Source organism: Hypomesus transpacificus, chromosome 18 (assembly GCF_021917145.1).
Source record: "Hypomesus transpacificus isolate Combined female chromosome 18, fHypTra1, whole genome shotgun sequence".
Taxonomy (NCBI): Eukaryota; Metazoa; Chordata; class Actinopteri; order Osmeriformes; family Osmeridae; genus Hypomesus; species Hypomesus transpacificus.
The window spans coordinates 511,629-536,494 of NC_061077.1; the positions used below are offsets into that span (position 1 = coordinate 511,629).

The window sequence follows — 24,866 nt, forward strand, 5'->3', positions numbered from 1 at the left end:
ACACAATGCCACGCGTGCGCCGTATGCGTCTCATTACGAGCGAGGTTGCTGCATCTTTTTAGGTAGCTACAAGCATTCTTTCGACAGCCAAAGGTCGCATGGTGTCAGGGACGCGCCTTGTCACGGGAACTGTAATAGAGCGCGTTCTCGTAAACCAAGATCGCGCTTGAATAGCAAAGAGAATCAAAAACAGCGTGCGAAGATTCAACCTAATGGTTATATTAGGTCAGAACAATACGTCGATGCTTTACATGCAGTATTTTGCTGCGCACAATTCCATTTTATTTTGTTTTGGAAAGGATTGACTATACAAACTCATCTGTATGATCGGGGGACAGGAGCGCACAGTATGGTCCGGGAAACCAGACATCTATGGGTGGGAAATTTACCCGAAAATGTTCGAGAAGAGAAAATCATTGAGCACTTCAAACGGTGAGTAAACGTTGTAGCTGCATAGCCTATTTAGTGTATCAAAGAGTTACTGTTCAGCATCGCGCTAATAAAGTCAAAGAATCCCCCTGTGGTGAATTGCCGTTACCCAGTGACAGTCGTGTCAGCTCGCGCTTACCAGCTCCGACTGTTCACAAAATTGTGACCATGAGGAAGCGAGGTGGCAAGGTATACACCCCCCCAATAACTCAACTTAACCGTTTACCTGTCTATTTCCTTGCCGTTTTATAGTCTTTCTCGTGCTGTGGAAAGGACCCGTCAAGCTTTGCAGTTAATTAGCCTACTTTATAACTGGCTGGCAGAAGCTGCATCAGAGCAAAGCAAGCTTTGAACTTAATGGATTTGCTTGCCAGTGCCTGACAAAGTGGACTCTAGTCCAGTTGTGCCTTGTTGTTAGCGCTTCACCAGATCGAGAGTTTAGAATTCACGCAATCTGCCATTTAATGAGAAACTCTTATCCACGTGCAATGAATGTACGCTTGCGAAACAATAATACGCCTTCCGGTAGGCTGACCAACACGAACTTTAAATAAAAATCGCTTCCCAGGCAGTAGTTAGTCACCTACCAACAGCTGTGTCGCACGCTAGTCTTCATGGTGGCCACTCTGCAACATTGTTGCAAAATTGAGGTTGTACTTGCTGGGTGTGGGGAGCAGAACTGATCATTTTTGCAACTTTGAATGAACGCTAAGTTTTAGGACGGTGATTGTGATTCAATGTTCACCACTACAGTATCCATTCAGAATTCAACTAATTAGAATTGTGCTGTGGACACTGCGCCTGCTGCACATATTTGTCTAAATGGCTCTTACATGCTATCCACAGGATTCCAAATCAATAAATGTGACACATATGTGGATTGTGTCATTATACATTATTAAACGTCAAAACAAAACAGAGGAACATTGGTTTATTCTCCACCTGGATTTGACTGATGTGGAGCGCTTGTCTCGCTCCTCGTGGCTGTCAATGAAATAACAACCCACCAATCTGTCAATCTGTGCACGAAAGGCTAATTGAAAGACAATTTCCGTATTACGTTTTGCAATTTCTAATTTATCCAGGCATACAAAGTGGGACAATTTCACGAGCTTGATCATCAATCTGAAGTATGACGCTTTGACATGTGCTTTGTCAATACGGGTTAACATATTGCATGTGTATTACATTCCTACTGAGCAATGCACATCTAAATTAGGTGGTCCAACCTTTTAAATCATTTTAACGTGCAGTGAGATACTCGATGAGATTCATTTTTAATAGGTTTAAGCCTTTCATTCATACTGTGTGTATGTGTAACTATTTACTTGCAATCAGTCCACAAACGTGTTTTTATATAGCTTAAATCTGCACAGCCTAAATATTCTCAAAACACTGTTGCGCTGATGCTGCACTGTCTACACAAAATAGGAGAGCAGTGAATGTGCAGGAGAACATTTTGGAGTGCGTATAGCGGACCCTCAAGCTGTATTGTAACAAGAGTCAGTATGCAGGTGCATGACAACCCGATGTCTGATAGGAGTCACTGAAGATGGGGGACGGCAGAATGAGTAAGCAGTGTGAACGGCTTTCTAAAATGGCGTCAGAAGCTATTCAATGTGGGAACTGGCATACCAATATATTTATGGGCAGTTTTCCAGGTGTTACCCTCCGGAGTCCCGGGCAACCAAACGATTTATTTTCAGTAATTTGCGTATGTTAAAAACTGAAATTAAAATGTAGACCTAGTGATATTTCGTTTATAGATACACATTTTGTGTTCATAACAAAATGTGAATATTGCTGTTTTTCACGTGTAAACGTGCCCCGATTGTTTATTTACCGAAAACAATGTAGCCTATTGTTTTATTGTGTCGCAGTTGTCATTAGAATGTAAACTAGCCTATTTATCCATCCATATGTGCGTCTATTTAGGCATATGTTCACGATTGTTGAAGCGGACATTAACGCCTACAAATTTGTAAAAAGTCTATTTTTGAAAAGGCCCACGTGTTCAAACCTCCCACGGACATGCAGTCTATACTGGAATCGTATTGTTTTGCGCATATACGTTGAAAAACTGACGAGGTTTGGGGCATACCCAACTGATAGATCTTTTGAATTGAAGAAAAGGATTGGAAAGGATTGACTATACAAACTAAGAAAACTAAGAATTGGAAAACACGCAAGAAGCTTACAAGGAATGTCACGTGCCTTCAGGCATCTGCCCAGACCTTAAGAAAACCTTGTTCAGGTGGCTAAATAAAGCACCTTCCTGATGAGGTCTTATGGAGCAATGCTAGTAGTCTTGCAATACATCTACATGCACATATTTTCATCTTTATTGAATATGTCTTTCAAACTTTGTTGCTTGATAAGTTTCATCAATCAACAGTCATGTGAATAATTAATTTGCAAAAGTATGGGTTAATGCAACTGAGAATCCAGTTTTTGTTAATGGGACAAGTTTAAATACAGTAAAAAAAAAAAAGAAATAAAAGTCAACAGAAAAATCTGTGCTAATCCATTTTCCCCCCTTTTTTTTTCTTCTAGATATGGGCGTGTTGAGAGTGTCAAGGTGCTACCAAAGCGAGGGTCAGAAGGCGGAGTTGCAGCCTTTGTGGATTTCGTGGACATTAAAAGTGCTCAGAAGGCTCACAATTCTATCAATAAGATGGGGGACAGAGACCTTCGCACTGATTACAATGAGCCGGGCACAATCCCTAGTGCCGCGCGAGGGCTGGACGATAATCTGAGTTTAGGCTCCCGTGCCCGGGAAGTTTCAGGGTTCACGAGAGTAGCAGGGGGCCCAGTGTATGGGCCCCTTGCGTCGCTCCACACCAGAGAAGGACGCTTTGAACGCAGACTAGACGGGTAAGTGGACAAAGTTTCTCTGAAGGCAGGGGGGACCTTGGTTCCTTGTAACGCCTTACCCCCAAGCATCTTTCCACCATTTATTCATTTACTAGTTTGGGGGTTAAACTGAAAAAAAAGAGGGAATATGAAAGAAGTTCGTACTCAAGAAATGAATCTTTTAGGGATCCCCTCAAAAGTCCTCTGAGCGTTGCCATCACTCATGGATTGATACTTATGCTAGACACCAAGATGCACTGTACATGAGCATGTTATACACTAGGCACACAAATGTATTTCCATGTGTGTCGCGAATAGCGTTATGGCTTTTGGCGATGATCTTGATCTGTGATCTATACCTATTCTGTGTGGTGGATATCACAGTTGCGGAAAGTACGGGGCAATATATTGGATATCGTAAAAATTCCCCAGGATTATTGGATGCTGGAGAGAGATTGGTCCAGCGGCCTTTCCTGGGATCGCCCTAATCTGGAGTACAGTGCCCTTCTTGGTGGATTAATGTATCACCCTTTTTATTGTCATGTAACAATACAACCAAGATTACATATTTACACATTTAAGACACATTAACTAGTATTTGGATTAGTAGAAATTGAGCTCTCGTTCTCATTCTGCATCTCCTTCGGTGTTATGTGCTTACCTCGTTGCCTGGAATCATGTGGATAACCTAACCAGGACATGTATTCTCCTGTTGGATTAATCCCGGCCAAACTTCAAAAGGATATTCTATTGTGCAATAAAGGTATGGGTTGGTTTTTGTTTTGGATTATGTCTGGTAATAGGGCTTTACAATTAATTGCGGGGAGACCTCTACTGGTGATCAACTTCGTAGAGATGACAGAAACAGTGAGCATTTTTTCCAAACCTTTTTTTCCGTAGGGAATTTTTCTCTCCCTTATTTTTTGTTTTTTGAAAAACGTATTCGGTGGTTGCAGCGGAGAGAAGAGTTCACACTTGAGACACGTACTGGATGTACGTTTGGGATTGTACAAATCAAAGACATGCAATGGAAATCCGAGCCTGAAGAAAATGGCACGGTGCAAACGGAGATACTTGCATTTTGTCGGTGGATTTATTCCTGAATCTGTAACCACACCTGACCACGGATACAATCAGTTATGTATCATTTCCTGCCTGACAAGAGTCCAGCTGCTTGCCACTTTACTAACCTGCTTTGGAGAATCATGGATAAAAGGCTGACTTAAAGGTTGCAATGAAATGAAAATGGACTGAACACACCTGGATTATCACCAAGAGATATGTTTTTTTTTTTTGTGACTGTTGTAACAACTCCCAAATATTCAGATTGAAAAAGAAATAGGATGAACTGGACAATTATAGAAGAAGACGGAAAGACTCCTTCTTTCCCCTTGTGACTTATCGCTGGTGGGTGATCAATAGTACTGAAGATGGCCTTGTGGATATTATTTCTTTATATGACGGGACTTTACTGGCTTCTTCCATAAAATGGGCTACATAATTCAATCGATTTGTTTTATGCAATTTTTCTTTTTTTGTAAGGACAGCTGAAATGGACTTCTATCCAACCGAGCACAATCATGTTGACGCTGGCCTATTTGTGGGGAATAAAATGTTGCGTTGCACCCCTGCCAGACGAGGAAGGCATCCCGATGTGGCAATGAGGATTACGTTTTTGGAACAATGATCTACCTACATTTTTGTTCCCTTTTTTCATGCCCGCGCAACTTCTCATATATATATATATATATATATATATATATATATATATATAGTTTTTTTTTTGCTCACAAATTCTGTCTCCCTAGATTGTATTTGGGATTGTAGGTCGAGTTACCGCTCTCTCAAAAGGTTGGTATGCCCTGCCCTGTGTACTCTAGCTGTTCTCTCTAACCCCTAGTTTGATCCCTTGTCTCTCTTCATCTCCCCCACTAACAGAAGTAGCTGGTAATTTAGACCAAGTCATAACTGCTCCAGACTCCGTACCCTTTTACCTGTCTCCCTCCGTGCTCATACCCTACCCCAAACCCCAGCTCCTAACCTCTGCTCCCTTTAGCCTGTAGTTGCTCATTGCTGAAGCATTTTTCATGAGATGAGAATGAAAAAATGCAATTTGATTGAGACTGACTGAATGTAAACACAAAGGGGGCGTAGCTTGGAAAGACTGTTGCTGCAATGCACCTCTTTACTCTTGAACTAAAACTAAATTACCTAAAACGTAGCCGTTTCACATTTACTACATAACCGTACAATTGTACTGCCCCTAGGGTTTACACTCAAAGTAGGATCCTGAGACTGTTTCGTCTTAGGTGGTAACCTTGGAAACTAGGGCATTGTACACCTCTTTTCAGTATAGTATGCTAACGCAGGGCTTTCTCTAGGATCTGATTTAGAATACAAATCAAATATGCCAGATTCATGGTTTATGGCAGAATTAGATGCAGCCCCATACAATTCAGAGTATTAAAGATGATTACAATATTGCTACGTTGTCAACAACAAAGAATAGTTAAGTGATTTGGAGCCAGACTGTCTCAAATAGTAGGCATGTTACTGTTATCACACAAAATGTAACTAAAGAGCAAAGAAAGGAATGTGTTGATAAGGTATAATCTAGGACCATACTGCTAATCCATCACTGTTTGAAAGTGGTCATGCATAGTGTGCGATTGAATTATTTTCAGGCTTCATGAATAATGTAAATAGCTTGAAAATGGAGTGTTTTCAATGTGCGTATGAGAGAGGGCGTTAGGAAAAATGTATGCATGTGTTCTCTTTGTGTGTTTGTGACGTTGAAATATAAGGACTTCTATTGGACAGGCATGATTCATTGCTTCATTAGCACATTTAAGGGCACATAGAGGTCAAGGTAATATGTCAGGTTCACAACACACATGCTCCTAACGTATTCTGAATCCCACTGCTGGCCCCTAGCCTGCTGTTAAAATGTGGGGCAAAAGGATTCTAGATTTACCTGGGTCATTATTCCAATGGCTGTTATCACCCCATTAATGTCAATACATATTTTTACTTGCTTCACAAAAACTAGGAGGTTTGATTCCAGTTTATTTTAGATCCTTGTCTTTTATTAAGGTATTAAGACCATAAATCCTTTGCATTTGAATATTAATGAATGTTTTGGCAAATAAATTAACAGATCATCAAAAGCAAAACCTAAGTTTGGTCCGAAATGAATGATAAAGCGGCATGTGTTGACTAAACACCAAGCTTCAAGTAAATAAGTCAGGTCATCAAAACTGATATTCAAAACTATAAATTGAGGTCAAAATGATCATTTAAGTCCTGCATACATTTTGCTACACAGTCATTATAATTTTGTCCCTTTTAGATCTTTGAAAAGCTTTTAGATCTTACACGTTAAACTCTCAGGTTAATTTAGATCTGACTCTTGTACTGTGCTCTTTTTTAACGTTCGCATGAATTTTTCTTAAAGATTAAAGATAATATCAAAAGCATGACTATTTAGATACAGGCATGCTAGCCTATTTTTGCTAGCCTCTGCAGTTCTTGTCAGTCTTATCTGATTTAATGTTCTTGCTCCATCTGGTACTGGTTTGTTTAATCTTAAAAAAGACAATTATAATAATAACAAAACATATTACATTGCAAAATAATCCTGTCTGTATTAAATATCACTATTAAATCGTCTCATGAAAAAGTACAGATATAAATGAACAGAAAAAAAGAGAAACAAATAAAAAAAGATTCCATCATGATATTTTGTGGAATGTGGGTCATTATGTAAAGTTTTGTTTATCCTTTTGTGGAGAATGCTTACATCCCTAGTTTGCTTCCGCAGATGTAGGTTGAGCCATAATATCAATCTTTTTTATTTTGTTAACAAGACTATAGATTATTGTTACTTCCTTTGCGGACATCAGATGGCCCATCACTGTTTTGCTGAAAGAAATAGGTATATTTGATTAAATTTAATCATGACAATTTAGTCGTTATTGTATCTGTAAAGCAGATAAGTCTTAATACAAAAACAAATACAATTTTATTTTAGTACTCTTCTCATGAAAAACCTCAAATGCTCAGAACGGTTTGTTTCAGCCACAGTCTTTAACCTTATATCCTGTGTAGCTACGTTATTTTTCATTAAAAAAAAAGAAAAAGTAACAGCCATCTCTTTCTCCATTTCCTCTTCACCCTTCTCATTTTCACTCAGGACCGCTGAGAGTCGGGAACGTGCATACGATCACAGTGCCTATGGACATCATGACCGTGCTGGTAGCAGCTTTGACCGCCAACGCCACTACGAAACGGATTACTACCGCGATGGCAGGGAGAGGACTCTTAGCGCTGGAGGGAGTGTCTCCAGCGTTGTCAGTGGAGCTGGTGGATCTGTCCCGGCTGGAGTTGGCGCGAGTATTGTGGGTGCTGGTGCCAATGGCAGCGGGGCACCTGGGATCAGTGGTACTGTCGTGGGAGGGAGCGGAGCATCCGTGTCCTCCGGAGTGGGCTACTATCGTTCGCTTAGCCGGAGCCCTTGTCGCTTTGAGGCCACGGACCCTCGGTATGACCCCCGTGCAAGAGAACCCTTCACCCTGGCCAGCGCGGTCCACAGGGATCTTTACAGAGAACAGAGGGGACGTCGCGGGGAACGAACTTTCCACCACAGTCGAAGCCGGTCTCCTCACTCGTCGCACTCGCGGAACCCCTCTCCGCAAAGGCTGGCCAGCCAGGCCACGTGCCCGCCTCGCTCCCACAGCAGTTCCAGATCCCGAAGCCGGTCCTCTAGTTCCGACTCTGTCAGCAGCACTAGCAGCAGCACCAGTGACAGGTGGGTACTCCGATACTGAACAGGTTAACAGCCATGGTGTGTGTGTGTATTGTGCAAGGCTGTCCAATCGTGGTCCTCAGGGGCCACTTCCATGGATGTTTTAGATGTTTCCCTGCTCCAGCACACCTGATTCAAATGAATGGGTTGTTATCAAGCTCTGTGGAAGCCTGATAACGACCATTCATTAGAACAGGTGTAGGAGCAGGGAATTATCTAAAACGTACATTTAGTCACTTATCCAGAGTGACTTTACAGTAAATACAGGGACATTCCCCGAGGCAAGTGCCTTGCCCAGGGACACAACGTAATTTTTCACTGCCAGGAATCAAACCGGAAACCTTCTGATTGGCAGCCCGATTCCCTAACCGCTCAGCCATCTGACCCACACTTTCAGGACAGTGGCCCCTAAGGACCAGGATTGGACACCCCTGGTATAGTGTTGTAGCTTAAGCTGTAAACCAAGCGTAATACCTTCATTTGCCTCTTTGGCCCCGGTAATGACAAGGTCTTCTTGAAGGTATTATACCTTTTTAAACCGACACAGCTTTTCTGTGTTCTTTCTGTCAACCTGTTTGAGGTGGGCCGTCATGATTGAAATGTAATTATTACCTGCAACCTTCACACATGCACCTTTGCCAATTAAGAGACCTTTGGTCTTAATACTAGCATTTGGGGCATTATCCACTAACTTTTAAATATTTAGAATCAGTAAAAAAAAATATAGATTCAGTGAAACCTTGAGAATGTGATGCTTAATGTAAAATATTTTACATTCTTCAAAAAATATTTTAGTAAAACTAGGGTAAGCCCTTAAATTGTATATAATTTATTGCTTTTTCCAAATGTCCGGGGATAGTTTCTTTACCCAAGAAATATTGATAAACGATAAAGCGTAATGACAAGATAGGCGATCTCCGATTACTAATTGTTCACCTTCATAGAAGCCAGCCAGGCTTGTACTCAATACAATGTAAACATGATGCAAACATTTTTATGAAAATCCTGCTCCTTATTCTACATAATTTTTCATGAAATTGCTTTTCATTTGCAGTACTTGGTATTCCCACAATTATGGCTAAAAACAGCACAAAGAATTGAGTCTCTCCAGAACCCAAATGACAAATCGTGTTTAACTTGTTTTTATGAATTCATACAACCCAACAATGTTAATTCCAGTATAACATGAGTCCATCATGACTGTTTGTTACGTTAAAATAAGCATAATACGATTGTATTTGATGTTGAAATACTGTTGTGGTTGAAAATGGTAGATTTAAATGGTTAAAAGCTCTAGTAAAAGCTAGATGGGCTGTGTGTATGCAATTCAGCTAATTACCCAGTACAGGTATTGTAATGTAACCTCACAAGGATAATTCTACAGCACAAAAGAAATGGCTCCGCTATTCAAGAAAAAGAAGAAAAATCTGTGTTCAATCAGACACAACAGACCTCAGAGATCTGAATTCACCCAGCAGCACATTTCAGGTTTCAGGAAGAAAAAAAAAAATGCTACTGGGAAATTTTAGGAGATGGTTGGTGTGTTTTCTCACTGCCTACCTCTATGTATGGGTGAGGGTTCCCCCCCCTCTGTGAGATCCAGTTGGAACTGGAAATTTCTGGCCACTGCTGGCTCCCTGCCCACTCCCACAGGACAGCCTCTATCAGCAGCACTTCCGGGATTGTCTGGGAGAAGGATCAGAGGAGGAAATAGCAAAGGGAAGCTAGGATACAGAGACGGGCATGGGAATACTGGGATTTATGATCATTTGAATTTACGACGGGCTACTGCAAGCCAAAATTTTAAGAAATAAATCACCATTGTCTTGAAAATGGGTTCCTTTTTTTTGTATGTGAACGTAGGAGGTATCTTGCCATCGTTAAAATTATAGACGGCAACCTCCTCTATCAGTGTTGCTCTATGATGTCCACTCAAAAGGCAGGCTTTGTCCACTGCTTGTAAATCCTTGTTTGTTGTCCTCTGTTAACCTTAGTTATACTGACGTCATGGAAGTGGGGTACAATTACATTTGTGGAAATACCTTCTTTAATATATTTTTTGTTACTTCCTCTACATGTTAAAATACTCCAAGCTGAACAGCTCTCATAATACAGTCATTGTTGATTAGGTTTTGTGGTTGATATAGTTATGCACATAATTACAATAAATTATGTAAAATTGTGTTTCTAGTGAACACCGGAAACACTTGATTTGGGGTATGTTTGGCCACTGCCAGACACAGACATTACATATTCTCCTATGTTTTACAAAAATATCACTTTAACCTGTCTAGATAAGGTTAAATGTTGTGTGTAAAAGTCAGTCAGTCTAAATTAACCAGATATAAAGGTGACCTATTATTAAATGATGCTCACCAAAACGGTTCTTTTCTGGCAACAGTGATTCCAGCAGTAGTTCGAGTGATGATTCCCCAGCTCGATCTGTCCAATCAGCTGCTGTCCCTGCACCATCAGCACTTCCTCTACCTGCTCTTGACAAGGATGAGCCTCGCAAAAGTTTTGGCATCAAAGTCCAGAATCTTCCTGTGCGATCTACAGGTTAGTGGTCAACCCGCACCTGTCACATGTCCACAATGTATGAATGATTTGTTTTAGTTTTTCAAACAAACTTTTTTTCTTTGATTAGTAAATTTATTGTTTTCATGATTGCTCTTAAGCTGAAATGTTTTACATGTTGTGTCTGTCTGTCTCTCCCTCTTCATTTTTCAGATACGAGTCTGAAAGATGGCCTGTTCCATGAGTTTAAGAAGTATGGAAAGGTAACATCGGTGCAAATCCACGGAGCATCAGAGGACCGGTATGGCCTCGTTTTCTTTCGCCAGCAAGAGGACCAGGAGAAGGCCTTCAGTGCATCGAAGGGGAAGCTGTTTTTTGGCATGCAAATTGATGTCACTGCCTGGAATGGCCCTGGTAAGTTCTACTACTTGCCCATAATAGAATAATATTTGAGAAAAAAATAAGATAAACAGCTACGGTCAATGGAGGCATTAACGAGAAGCTACTGCTCTTTTCAGAGACAGAGAGCGAGAACGAGTTCCGGCCTTTGGACGAGAGGATAGATGAATTTCACCCCAAAGCCACACGAACGCTCTTTATTGGCAATCTGGAGAAGACCACAAGCTACCATGACCTCCTCAACATATTTCAACGCTTTGGGGAAATTGTGGTATGTTCTAGAGGATTATGGGGGAGTGTTTGATCATTAGTAGTTAAGTCATGCTGTATGTTGCAGTTGATTATTCTGCACCTCCTGATTCATTCCACTTTCTTTTCCTTCGGTTTACATAGGATATTGACATCAAGAAAGTTAATGGTGCCCCTCAATATGCCTTTCTGCAATACTGCGATATCGCCAGTGTTTGCAAAGCCATAAAGAAGATGGATGGGGAATATCTTGGCAACAATAGGTTAAAGGTAAGACATAAAAAATGTCTACTTTTCACTTTAATTGACTACCTCAGTTATACTACAAAATGGTGGTTATATGATTGACAATGGCGTTATTTAAGCTGAGATGTTTTGTCGATGGTAGTTGACCTGTATTGTGTCACAGAGGAAGGCTGTGTTGTGTGAAATCAAGGTGAAAATTAATCTCTTTTTTTTGTGTGTGTTATGTCTGTCTCTTGTCCAGCTTGGTTTTGGAAAGAGTATGCCCACAACTTGTGTTTGGTTGGACGGTTTAGCCTCAAACACCACGGATCAGTATTTAACCCGTCACTTCTGTCGCTATGGACACGTTGTGAAGGTAAACTTTCTTTTCTTTTCAACCATATAAATACTTCTAAAATTCAGCAATACTTTTGTATTTATTTATTATTCCATCCTCCACAGGTTGTCTTTGACAGAATGAAAGGAATGGCCCTAATTCTGTACAATAACATAGAATATGCACAGGCAGCCGTCAAGGAGACCAAGGGTTGGAAGATTGGGGGCAATAAAATCAAGGTGAACTGGAATTAATATAGATATTTTTTTCTTATATATTTTTTTTATGTAACTACATAAATACCTCAAATCATCAATAGAATGAAGGATATCACACTGTACTGTAGTTAGTATTTGTCATTGCTAGATTTGCATATTTTCTGACTTAAGTTTCTTTGTTTTTGTTTTCAGGTGGACTTTGCAAATCAAGAAAGTCAGATGGCTTTCTATCGTTCAATGCAGGCATCTGGACAGGATATCCGAGACTTTTATGAAATCCTATCTGAACGAAGGTTTGCATAGTTTCCAAGAGTAATTTTTACTTACATGCGTATCATCCATTCAAACCTCCAATCAAAAGGGAATAAAAACATGCTTGTTTTTGTTTCTCTTTGAATAGGGATGAGCGCAGACCTCAATATGAGTTTCCAGCAGAACGAGCGTTCTATGAGAATGTGAGAACCCCTGGAACCTACACTGAAGATCCACGGCGCAAGTACCCAGCCAGAGGCCGTGAATTCTATACCGAATGGGACCCATATCAAGGAGATTTCTATGACCCGCGATACTTCGACGACCCCCGTGAATACAGAGAGTACAGGGACCCCTATGAGCAGGATATCCGCAAATACAGCTACCTACAACGAGAGAGAGAAAGGGAGAGGGAGCGCTTTGAAACCGACCGTGAACGCGATCATGGACGGAGGACAATCGAGCGGAGTCAGAGCCCCTCTCATCCACGACGTCCGGCTAGCCCCACTGCATCTCCCTCCCTCTCTGAGCGTCCACCAAGTGATTCAGATCGACGGGTTTGCGGTCGGTCTTCAGAACAAAGTGAAAGTTGTAGTTCCCTTTCCCCACCTAGATTTGAAAAGCCTGACAAGGCACGAACTGATCGCTATATCAAAAGTGACAAGCCGGAGAAGGAGAGACTCTTTGTTGAAGCTGAACGTGGGAATGGGAGTGAAAAGGAGAAGCGAACTGGACGCAAGGAGAAAAGCGAAAAGGAAAAAAGCGAGAAACAGAGGCTGAAGAAGCTGAAGGTGATGTCACCTAGCATTCCATCATCTGAGACCGACCCTGAACTTGAACGTGATGTCAGCCCGGATTCAGTTCTCCGAAGCAAAGCTATCAAGTTTCTGGCGAAGGAAAAAGATGGTGCTGGCAAAGGACAGCTGGACCTTCCACCTTGTGTTGTGCAGTTAACAAGAGTGAAAGAAAAGGAAGGCAAACTTATCGGCCCGACTGTCCAGGAAAAACTGAGGCCAAAAGCAGAGACTGAAAGTCCTGGGCTTGCATCGCCTACGACTGATCAGAGGAGTCCTCTCTTCCGCTTGGAACCTCAAAAACCAGAGGTTTCCAAGCAAGGAAAGGTGCCAAAAGACAAAAACATGGCAAGTCTGGTTGAAGTTGTTGGACTTGATGTTAAAATCAAAGCCAAAAAACGTGGAAAATCTGACCTTGATGGATCCATTTCAATGGAATATGACCGTCTAGCCGCACGCAAGAGGCGTTTTGAGGAGTCTATGGGGAAGACTGACAGACTTAAGAGACCTAGTCAAGATGATGAGGATGGTAAACTAGGGCTTAGGAAACTAGTTGAAAATACTTTTGCTAAAGAGACAGAAGGAGACAAAAATCTTGTGCTGAAAGGGATACATAAGAAGGAATACCGGAAGTCTAAATCGGATAGACTGGTTACGGTTCATAGTCCAAATGATGAACCACAAGAGTCGGAAAGTATCTCTATGGGAATGGGTCTCAGTTTGGAACTGCAGTCTCGACTAGGGGAACCGACAGAAGAGGCTGTCGACTATTTAGAGCCCCCGTGTCTTACAATGGAATATGAAGGATTGAAAAGCCAGAGTCTCCTTAATATCTCTGACAATGGCAGTCTTTCCTTGGATGAAGTCGCAGAGAATCAGACAGAAACATCAATAGAAAGTGAAGATTTAAAACGACAGGTCAAAAGCATAGAAGAGGGTGAAGAACAGCTTGACTCTGACATTTACCATTCTCAGAGCTGTGTGAAACCAATAGTTCACAGCCAAACTCTTAAACAGAAAAAAGAAGAGTCAGGTAATTCTGGCAAATCTGAAAGCCCTCAGGGTTCTGACATGGATGACATCGAAAGGTGTAGTGTCGTGCATGAGAAAGGAAAACTACCTTATGAAGCCCTGGAAAATTCTGTATCCTATAAACGGAAAAAATCGGAGAGTTTAGATTTTGAAATTCTCAATAAGAAAGAACTGAACTACAGGAGTTCCCAATTATTACATGAAGACCTTGACCAACGTATCACATCAGCGATAGGCAAGGATCAGTTTCCCTCAAATGAAGAAGAGGAGGCTTCCCAGTTATCACAGTCAGTCACAACTACAGAGCCTAAAGACTCTTTAAAGGCAGAGGAAAAAGTCTTCTCACGGATTGAGTCACTGAAATACGACTTCGACATGACAGCCAAACAATTTCCGTCTCCTGATTCGGAATGTCCAAAACTCAGGACGACGTTGCTTGGTTGTGATGAAGAATTGCTGCAACGGTGGGAGAGACGGATCAAATCAGATTCTGTCAACCTGGACATGACCTTCCCCAGTAGCATCGTGAAAAGCGAGGGCATCCGTAAGCGTCTTGTCCGTGTACTGGAACCAGGGGAGGTGCAGTCAGATTCGGACGATGACGGAGAGAACAAACACCAATCCCCCAAGTCAAGCACCTCACTTTCCTACATACTCGGGGAACGTGAAGAAAGGTTGACGGACCTAAAGCTTTCAGGCTCTTTGGAGAAGAACAAGTTTTATTCTTTTGCACTGGACAAGACCATAACTCCTGACACAAAGGCACTTCTAGAGCGGGCCAGGTCACTGTCATCCTCAAGGGAAGATAATTGGTCCTTTCTTCCCTCTCGCTTTCCAAATTCCCACAGTTGTTCAGACAAAGAGAAAGTAGAACTGGCACCTCGACCAATTCCCTCATGGTACATGAAGAAGAAGAAGATTCGTACTGACTCTGAAGGAAAGATGTGTGCTAAAAAAGAGGAACTCAAGCCACAGGATCAAGAACGACAGGAGCTGTTTGCTTCTCGTTTTCTTCACAGCTCAATCTTTGAACAGGATTCAAGGCGACTGCAACATCTTAAAGGCAAAGATCAGGATTTTGAAACGGGGGTCGACAAGCATCACGTCAAACAAGGTGCTGTTGAAGGACAACCTGTGGCAGAAGGAGGGGACCTTCCTCAAGAGCCCATAGTCCTATTCCAAAGTCGCTTTTTGGAACTTCAGCTAAAGAAAGGAGAGCAGGTTGAGTGTGTCGATATGGTGGCTGAAACAGAAGGGCAAATTGGCAATAAAGAGGAGTTTTCCATGACGACTGAACCTGAAATGCATTTAGACATTAAACCTGTGAGTCCCTCACTTATTCTTCCAGTTTCACCAGTTGTTTTTTCACCCAGAGAGATGTCCCCACAGCACGAGAAAGAAGCTTTTGTAACTTCATCTCCAGTGCAAACCAATTCACTTATTAAAGAGGAAAAAGTTGAACCTATTCACGAGGTGTCTCCTCCACAATCCCCTCCAGAGGTAAAAGAACCAGCTGTCCCCATTTCAAGTATATCTTCTCCTTCGGTCCTGACCGAGCCAGAGATTAAAGTGGAAACAAAAGAAGACTTGTGCGAGTACAAACCCCAAAAAGAAAATAATTTGAGGGAACATGCAACGTTCTTTGAAGACAAGCCTCTCACTCCTGGCAGTTCTTTAAGTAGTTTTGAGGTAGAACCCATGGAATTACACAGTTCCGCTTCTCCTGAGCACAAGTCAAATATGGAAGTGGTCAAAACGGAGCCTCAAGCAGAGAAAATTGATTCTGTAGACTTTGAGCTGCTACAGAAATCGGAAACTTGTCATGAGGTTCTGATGCCAGTCCTGGAAGCTGAAGTTAAAGCAACACAACCAACCCGCAAACAGCCCAAGAGTAAAAGGGCCAAGTCAAATGTGTCAGTAACTCAAAAGCCACAATCCTCTCAAACTGCAGCCCTGGAGAAACCAGCAACACGGAAGAGTGAACGAATTGACAAAGAAAAACTCAAGAGGGCCTCATCTCCACGAGGGGATGTCTCAAAAGCACTGACTGACCCCAAAACGAGTAGTAAATCACCTATTTATGCCCCCGACTCTGAGCAAAACATTGACGGCAACTCAATCCACGGAAGGGCTAGGCGCAGAAATGTTAAATCAGTATATGCGACACAGCAGGATGGAGATGCTCAACAAGCTGGCAAAGATGGAGTGGAGTCATCTCGCTCCACTCGTAAGCGTGGAGCTGACAAAGAACTTGTGCAGCAAGATGGACAGAATCCCGCTACTAACACAAGGCGAGGTCGCCCTCCCAAGGCACGCAAACGGGGTGAAGATGTATCGCCAGTAAAAGGGGACCATCAGAAAACTTCAGAGGATGACTCTGATAACAAAGAGCCTGCAAGCACAGGGGATGTCTCAACAGTTTCTGAGGGTTGGCGTTCACCGCGAACCCTGAAAGTGCAATCAGCTCCAAATACTTCCCCCTCTGGAATCTCAGCTGGCAGGAAGGCAAGCAGGGTAGATAAACAATCCGAAATGATATCAACAGATAAGACCGTTGACACAATTATTGAAGATCCTGAGCTTGATGCTAATGACGAGTCTGAGCAGGTGGAACATATTTTAGTGGAGGAAAGTAAGAGAACCGCAGTGATGAAAAATGAAAAAGACGCAACAGATCACATTGAGAAGAAATCAACCGAAAAGGCCAAGAAGGTGGAATCAACCAGTGTGGAGAAGAGACAACAATCTGAAAAGAGTATCAAAGGTAAAGCCCCAAGGTTGACTCAAAACACTAAACAAATGACCGAAGAAAAGTCCCACAGCTTAAGAAACCTTGAGATTCGAGTAAGTGTTGATGATGTCAAGGGATTGCTACCCCCAGATGAGGATGAACCTGAGTCTTTAGTGGCTCTTCCAAAAAAGAATAAACCAGGAACAGCAGAAGAAAAAAGTACCTCTCATCCTAAAGGGGCAGATGAGCTTTGCACAGAGGGAAATGCAGAAGAAATTACACTTGACGCTGAGCCCCCTGTTGATCCAGCAGCAGCTCTTTTGGCACGGCAGATGGAACTTGAAAGAGCAGTTGAAAACATAGCCAAACTTACACAAGAGCAACCTCCTCAACCCTTTAAGGAACCACCTACAGAACCACCTATCCTACGTCCTCCTGTCAAAGTGGAGCCAGAAGTTCAAGCAGAGGTTGAGGAGGAAAAGCCGGCAAACCCGGCAAGTGAAACCGAACTGGCCGCTGCCATCGATTCCATAACTGCTGAGGACATATCTGCTGATACAGATGGATTTACAGCCCCTCCTACTTACCCTGCACTAATTCCCACGCCTGAACCACTGGTCTCGCCTCCTTCCAGTGAGGTAATGGAACCTGAAACGCACACGGTCATCACCAATATAAACGAAAAAGTCTCTGATGTTAGTGTCATAATGCCTCGTGTCAAACCAGAAATACCTGATTCAAAGAAAGCATCTTCTGTGCCAGAGGACCGCCCTTTACCAGAAACCCCCAAGAAGGCCAGCAAAATCAGATCCAAGACTCCAAAGAAATCCAGGAGTCGGAAAGGTGCCATCAACAGAAAGGGTGAGACTGTTGAAGAGTTGTCAGAACCCACACCCTCCCTTCTGAAGCTACCAGACTCCATCCCTGAAGATCTGGAGACCAACTCCAAAGCAGCTACATTCACAGCCGCAGCAACAACAGCAGCATCGGTTGTCACCGCAGCTGCTTCCTGCAAACGGGATATTATGTGCACCATGACCGTTGACACCCCCAAGGAGGCGGAACAGCCTGCTGTGGAGCAACCAGTACCCCAAGAATCAGCCTTTCACTCTGGCACAACCAGCATCTCTGTCTGTAAAAAAACATCAACACAAACATCAGCCCCTGCTCTATCTTCATCTCCAGCCCTCACACCACCTTCAACCCATTTTAACATCCCTCCGTCTCGCCCTGGTAAGATGCCGTTGTCCCCAGACTGGCATCCAAGAGCTGAAGAGAGTAGAATCCATGTTACACCTGCATCTCAGGTGACTATTGTTGCTTCCTCGGCACCAACAGTAACGGCTCTTGGGACCCCTACAGGGAATCCTCCATTACCCCCTGATACTAAGGCATCAGACATTGATCCAAGTTCAAGTACACTGAGAAAAATACTGATGGAACCAAAGTATGTGACGGTATCTAACAGCAACTCGATTGCCACAACCGTGTTGACGACTACCCTAGCGGACCCTCGCATGTCAGAGAATGAAAATTCTTCTGACACAAGGCACCCACATGCAGAAGACAGACCGTTATCTATGACACTACAGCACACTCCACAAAAACCATCCCCACTCACTGAGACCCAGCAGAACTTTGGAGAAAAGATGCACTCAGTTATTTCATCCTCTACCACCTCTGTCATAAGCAGGATACCGATGCCTTTCGACACTGACGAAGCCCCACGGATATCCCTTAGCAACCGCAGTTCTGGTCTGTGTCTGCCCAAGCAGAAATTCAAATCAAGCATGAATGAGAATTACAGATATCATGGCATAGAGGCATCAGATGATGGAAGTGGTAGAGGGCGTTCTGTAGTGGAGAACATACCCTACAACACAGGCTCCAGTCCTGGTCTGAGGGTCAACACTTCTGAGGGTGTGGTGGTACTAAGTTACTCTGGTCAGAAAATGGAGGGACCTCAGCGGATAAGTGCTAAAATTAGCCTGATCCCACAAGCCAGTGTGGGTGACATAGAATTTCAGCAGTCAGTCTCCAAGTCTCAGATTAAACAAGAACCTCTGACCCCATCCCAACCTACAACACCAAAAGGACAGCCAACTCCCACTGGGTATGGACATACTGGTGTGCTCCTTACTGGCCAGTTGTACAATTCCCAGCCTGTTATATCATCTGTTAAGCAAGAAAATCAGTGTTCAGATAAACTTGAAGCTTCGTATCACCACGGACCCCCAGTTGGTCCAGTAAAGATGTTCCAACAACCAGTCACTAATTCTCAAGTATTGATTTACAATCAAGCTGTGATGCAGCAGCATGCCAAGAAAGGTCTTGGAGCAGACTCGACAGCAATGAAGGACCTGGTCAAACCGTCTAACCTCAGCCCAGTCATGAGCCCACACCACCCATCTTTGGCTGGGAACCGAATGAGCCCCAGCCCCATCACCCCAACTGATCGGACAGTTCCACACTTAAAGCAAGAACCCATCTCCCCTCGAACGATGGGACACTCACCGTCCCCCTTTGCCAAAGCTTGTCCTCCCAACAGTTCCCCCATTGGCTCTGTGGTCATGAGTTCTGGCATGTCTACAATGTCTCCTTATGCCCCCAGTGTGCATCACCCTCACCCAGAGCAGTCAGTCATAATGCCACCTCACAGTGTCACCCAGTCGGCGTCCATAGGCCATATCTCACACTGTGAGGTCAGGATGAACACCCCGCAGCTCTCTGGGATGAACTACGGCAGGCGAGCAGATTCCCTGCCATCGCCCCGCGGACCTCCACAGAGGTCCATTACCCCTCAACCGGTTATAATCAGAGACATGGTGCTGCATTCACACACTGGCACAGCCGGGCCACCTCCCAGCAACAACACAGACGAGGACCTCAGGCACTTCCACCAGGCACTACGCCGCCCTTCTGCCCCACAGCTGCAGTCGGATGTGATGATGCTGCAGGCAGAACACAGAGGGCTCCGTCCAGGCCTGCGTCTGGACCAGTACCGGGACATGCACATACTCATGCACCATCAGCTAGGAGAACATGGCGCCGCCGATGCCAGGCAGTCACGCACCCCGGAAGCCGGCGGAAACTCGTTCAGTAACATCTCTGCGCCTTCTAAGAGTGCTTTGATGGGGAAAAGTATGTTGCAGCCTGTCAAAGAAACATCCAAGCCCTTGGAGGGAAAGATGTCACACCCACCTCATGCGGAAAGTAGGATCATGGGAGTGCACACGTCTTCTCCCGTCATGGTGTCTTCTCATCCTCAAGGGGTTCCTCTGATGCATCCAGGCGGCGCAGGATCCTTTCCTGTGTACCGGGACATGAGAGGCTTCCCTTCCCAGTTTCCCAACCACCCTTCAATGGGATTGAACCTCAACTCCTCTGGATTAACACCTTCCCAGGTTAGAGAATATACTTTTTTATTTCCAATGTTGTGAAAATCTAACTTTTTCAATGTTTCTCATGTTCATGGAAAAAAAGGGAATCCACTAAGGTGCTTTAACGTTTCTTGTTTAGGTTCATCAGGAGGGTGATCTGGGTCACAGGAGCAAGCTGTCTCAGTCACTATCTGCCGGGCCACAAGGTGGAGGAAGCAATGCTAAATCAGACACGGCTCACCTTCGTCACACAGCCACCATGGACCTCTCCAACATGTCTCGCATGCAGAGGGACACTGTCTCACCGTCGTATCCATCACCCATGGCTCTATCCCACAAGCAAGAACTAACTCTGCAAAAGAGCCAACCAGCCTTCTTGTCCAGCCCCCCAACAACAGCTCTCCCATCAAAGCTGCGACCTGAGAGTAAAATAGAGCACTCAGGACACCAGTCCCTTGACACAGTACAGCTTCTAACGGTAAGGGAGGTTCATTAAATAACTGTGAACACGAAAAATACTTTTGCTGATTCCTTTTCTGCCATGACTGACCTTAAGTTTGTTTCATCTGGCCTCAGTCAAGAATTTTGGCTCAGCATGACATTTCTCTAACTTACCTTTTTTGTAATTTTTTATTTTTTACTCATTTCTATCTTTGTGCAGAAATACCCTATTGTGTGGCAAGGTCTGTTGGCACTGAAGAATGATCAGGCGGCTGTCCAGCTTCACTTTGTCTCTGGGAACAATGTGTTGGCCCACCGCTCACTTCCGCCCCCAGAGGGAGGTTCCCTGCTCCGCATCGCCCAGCGAATGAGACTGGAGGGGGTTCAACTGGATGGTGTGGCCCGCAGAATGATGGTAAGTTAAGTTGTCTTCCATTGTTGTAATGTCTGCAATATTTTGAAAAGATGACCCCGTAATCAAGCACCTCCCTCTGCAAGTGGATTTTCCACTTCCTGACGGGGAAGCCACAGGTGGTGAGAATCGGTGACCGCACCTCATCTGTACTGATCACCAACACAGGCACCCCCCAGGGCTGTGTGCTCAGCCCTCTCCTGTTCTCCTTGTTCACCCACGACTGTGCGGCAACGCACAGCTCCAACCTCCTCGTTAAGTTTGCTGACGACACAACAATCGTGGGCCTCATCTCTGACAGTGACGAGTCAGCCTACAGAGAAGAGGTTGACACCCTGACATCATGGTGTCAGGACAACAACCTCTCTCTTAACATCAGCAAGACCAAGGAGATGATTGTGGACTATAGGAGGCGGCAGGAGGAGGAGCATGCACCCCTATTCATCAATGGATCGGAAGTGGAGAAGGTCAGCTGCTTCAAGTTCCTCGGGGTGAACATCAGCAATGACCTCACCTGGTCTGTTCACACGGACAAGGTGGTCAAAGCGGCCCGCAAGCGCCTCTTCTTCCTGAGGAGACTGAAGAAGTTTGGTATGGACTCAGTCATCCTCACTAACTTTTACAGATGCACTATAGAGAGCATTCTGACTGGTTGTATCACAGTGTGGTATTGGAGCTGCACAGACCGGGAACGCAAGGCCCTACGAAGTGTGGTCCGTTCTGCTGAGTTCATCATCGGCAGGAAGCTCCCAGCCCTACAGGACACCTACCACACACGTTGCCTAAGGAAAGCCAGCAGGATTCTAAGAGACTGTTCCCACCCATCCTTCAGTCTCTTTACCCCGTTGCCTTCTGGCAGGCGTTACCGCAGCATCCGGTCGCGCACACGCAGACTGGACAACAGATTCTACCCAAGGGTCATCAGGCTTCTCAATGGACACTGATATGGACATTTTTACTGCACACTAGTCACTTATACACTGTCACTTTCAGCTACTGGTTGCTCTTCAGTAACATTGCTCTACTGTACCTCACTGTACCTCGCCACCAGGCTCCTGTTTTGTCATTGACATAGTCACTGATCTGCAAATTTGCACTATTGCACTGTACTCCACTTAGGTTAGATAGGTTATAGGGTTGAAACAGGTTTTTTTTGTGCATTAGGGTTAGTATAGCGTACTATTTATTGTTATCTGTAATTTTAGAAGTTTTAGTGTTAGGGTTAGTATAGTCGTTTATTTATTGCTATCTGTATATTCAGGAAGTTCACTTATCTAAGCTCAGCATTGATGTAAATTTGTTCCGTGTACTTATATGTTATGTCAGGTGCTTGCGTTGTCTTGTCTTAAGAATTTCAGTGCCCAGTCTAACCTTGTGTTGTTCTGTGCATCTGACAAATAAGACTTGAACTTGAACTTGTAACAAACTATGGACATCATTAAATAGATTTTTTGCTCTTCATTGTTTTGTTATTTAGGTGGACAGTGACTATTGCCTTTTGCTGGCTCTGCCGTGCGGTAGAGACCAAGATGATGTACTTAGTCAGACCCACGCCTTAAAGGGAGGCTTCATCACCTACCTGCAGGCCAAACAGGCAGCTGGCATCATAAACGTACCAAACCCCGGCTCCAATCAGGTCTGTGTGCATTCTACCTTGATTATAACATCATTGTATCAAATGTCTTTCATTCTATATTGACATGAATTACCATTAGCATAGATGCATGTACAAGTCCAAGCCCTCTAACCTATGTGCTCTATCCCAAATCCTCCCCCTCCACAGCCGGCTTACGTGGTGCAGATTTTCCCACCGTGCGAGTTCTCCGAGATCCACTTGTCACGGCTCGCTCCGGACCTTCTCAACAGCATCTCCAGCATCTCTCCTCACCTAATGATTGTCATTGCCTCAGTTTAATTACCTCCTTTCTCCAGAGCGAAGCCAACACCAGCCTTTGTTGTTGTTGTTGTTGAACTCATCCAGTTTTGAAGACTGGAAATGCCTCATTATTTCTTTCTTAAAAGGCTTTGACCTTTTTTGTCTTTTATGAACCATGTAGTCACACTTATTTTGCGTCACCAAGTCCTTAAGTCATCCTTCCACCTCTAATTCCACAATTCTTTTCCTTTCCAAGAGTTTATGGAAGGGTGGAATGGGGTTTTTTCATGATCAATTCTATGATCATTCATGTCACTTTTTGCCATCATTGGAGGTAAACCGGATTGCATGAGGAAATTTACAGACCAGGATTATTAAGGGATGTTTTTACTCTCATTGGGGGAAAAAATATATATTGTGATTTTTTGTTGTTGATTTTTTTATTAAAAACTGATCTTATCAGTCATTGCACTATGTTAAAGAAAACTTTGTACAGATTCGAGAATAAAATGATGACGTGTTATGAAAAGCTTTGCTAGTGCAAGTTGTTATAAAAAAAAAAAAAAATCTGCATTTTGAGAATCATGATAGCTTGATCAACCCACTTGAAAAAAAACAAACATAATCAGCTGAGTTAATGTTCTTCTACTTCATTTCCAGAGTCAACTTCATCTATCCTCAATGTTCCTTCCCCAGGAACCTAAAGTGGGTTTTGTGGAGTTGTACAGTTTACACTCAATGCCTCAACAGGGGACTGTATGTAAAAAGAAGATATCATTTGTTTATTTTGTTTTGGCTCCTTTTTATGCCTATAGGTGTTGTGAACAATTGCAAAACTGTAAATATTATAAATATTAAGACCTGAAGAGAAGGAAGGATACTGTGGATTACTTAACTCTGACAAGCTCATCACTTTCAACTTTCGTCGCTGGAGTGACATTGAAATCTTGGTTCTTCAGAAATAGATTCTGTGCCAAAATGGTCTTTTTTCAGATAAGAACCCAATGTATCTAAATAACCAGAACCTATTTTCATACTTGACTTTGTATTTGCCACGCAGATGTTATCGCCTCTGTTTTGACTACTTTGTATTTGCAACGCAGATGTAATAGCCTCTGTTTTGACTACTTTGTATTTCTTTTCATCTGGTCAATTTTCTGTAATTACTCAACATTGTGAAATTGTCTACATTTCCAAGAAGTGCTATGAACAGTTGTATTTGATGTTTAATATCAAAATAATTTCTGATGCTGTTCGTCAAACTACCAGTTGTCATTCTCTGTCCTTGTGTCCTCCACTGCCCTCTACTGTTTGAGTTAGCTATACATCAGTGTCTGTACAGTACCCTAGTGTAAAAGGCAATGGCTTATGTCAACAATAGCATGCTTCTTTTGAACTTTCAAAAAGGGTCAAGTTAATCCATAAGGCAAGAATGTGACTTGAAATCATGCCGTAAATGGGTTTATAAATCTGTCTCCTTCCTCAGAACTTGTGTGTCCTTGAGCCAAGCTGTATATACTTACGCTCTCAATTTGTGCTCTTGTACTTCCTTCCTTTCCTTATTGTCTCCTCCCAGGGTCCTCATTTTGTTTTGTGTGACGAAACAAAGCAGTCTGAAAGAGACAGAAGCTAGGTGTGAACCGATGCAAGCAAACTACGACTCAGTTTTGTGGTGTACATATTTCTTTGACCGCAGACTTGAGTTACAGTCATGGTTACGTTGAAGGCACTTATAATTTTGATACACAAATGAAAAGAAAAATGAAAAAAAATGATACAAAATGATTAATGTTAAACTTTGTCTTTTGATCAATCTTAATTTCATTTTGAGTGTATTTTGCTGTTCCTCCATGAGGACATTTTAAACTGTAAAATAAATGGTTGTTTAACATGCTTCTACAGATCATTAAATGGTCA

The 24,866-nt window shown here is 43.2% G+C and overlaps 1 protein-coding gene across 3 annotated transcripts; it reads left to right on the forward strand.

Moving 5' to 3' along the window:
- The first annotated feature begins 66 nt into the window (after positions 1 to 66).
- On the forward strand, positions 67 to 24,866 carry spen (spen family transcriptional repressor). 3 transcript variants are annotated; one of them, XM_047039295.1, is made up of 16 exons: positions 67 to 432; positions 2,983 to 3,303; positions 7,475 to 8,089; positions 10,488 to 10,645; positions 10,817 to 11,017; positions 11,122 to 11,273; positions 11,396 to 11,521; positions 11,739 to 11,852; positions 11,939 to 12,052; positions 12,224 to 12,324; positions 12,432 to 17,997; positions 18,040 to 20,244; positions 20,360 to 20,698; positions 20,882 to 21,076; positions 22,551 to 22,709; positions 22,857 to 24,866. In XM_047039295.1, exons 1-16 carry the CDS (start codon positions 350 to 352, stop codon positions 22,986 to 22,988), a joined length of 10,581 nt encoding a protein of 3,526 aa, XP_046895251.1. In that variant the 5' UTR covers positions 67 to 349; the 3' UTR covers positions 22,989 to 24,866. The 3 variants fall into 3 exon arrangements, with proteins under 3 accessions (XP_046895251.1, XP_046895250.1, XP_046895252.1); XM_047039294.1 differs by having other exon boundaries at positions 12,432 to 20,244; XM_047039296.1 differs by lacking the exons at positions 67 to 432; positions 2,983 to 3,303; positions 7,475 to 8,089 and adding an exon at positions 9,766 to 10,025 and having other exon boundaries at positions 12,432 to 20,244.

What these genes read in the sequence shown, in the direction of transcription:
- spen (XM_047039294.1), top strand. Translation starts at nt 350, where the DNA reads ATGGTCCGGGAAACCAGACATCTATGGGTGGGAAATTTACCCGAAAAT. An exon ending in CACTGCCTGGAATGGCCCTG is followed by an intron (nt 11,018 to 11,121) that starts GTAAGTTCTACT and finishes TGCTCTTTTCAG; the next exon opens with AGACAGAGAGCGAGAACGAG. An exon ending in TTGGGGGCAATAAAATCAAG is followed by an intron (nt 12,053 to 12,223) that starts GTGAACTGGAAT and finishes TTTTGTTTTCAG; the next exon opens with GTGGACTTTGCAAATCAAGA.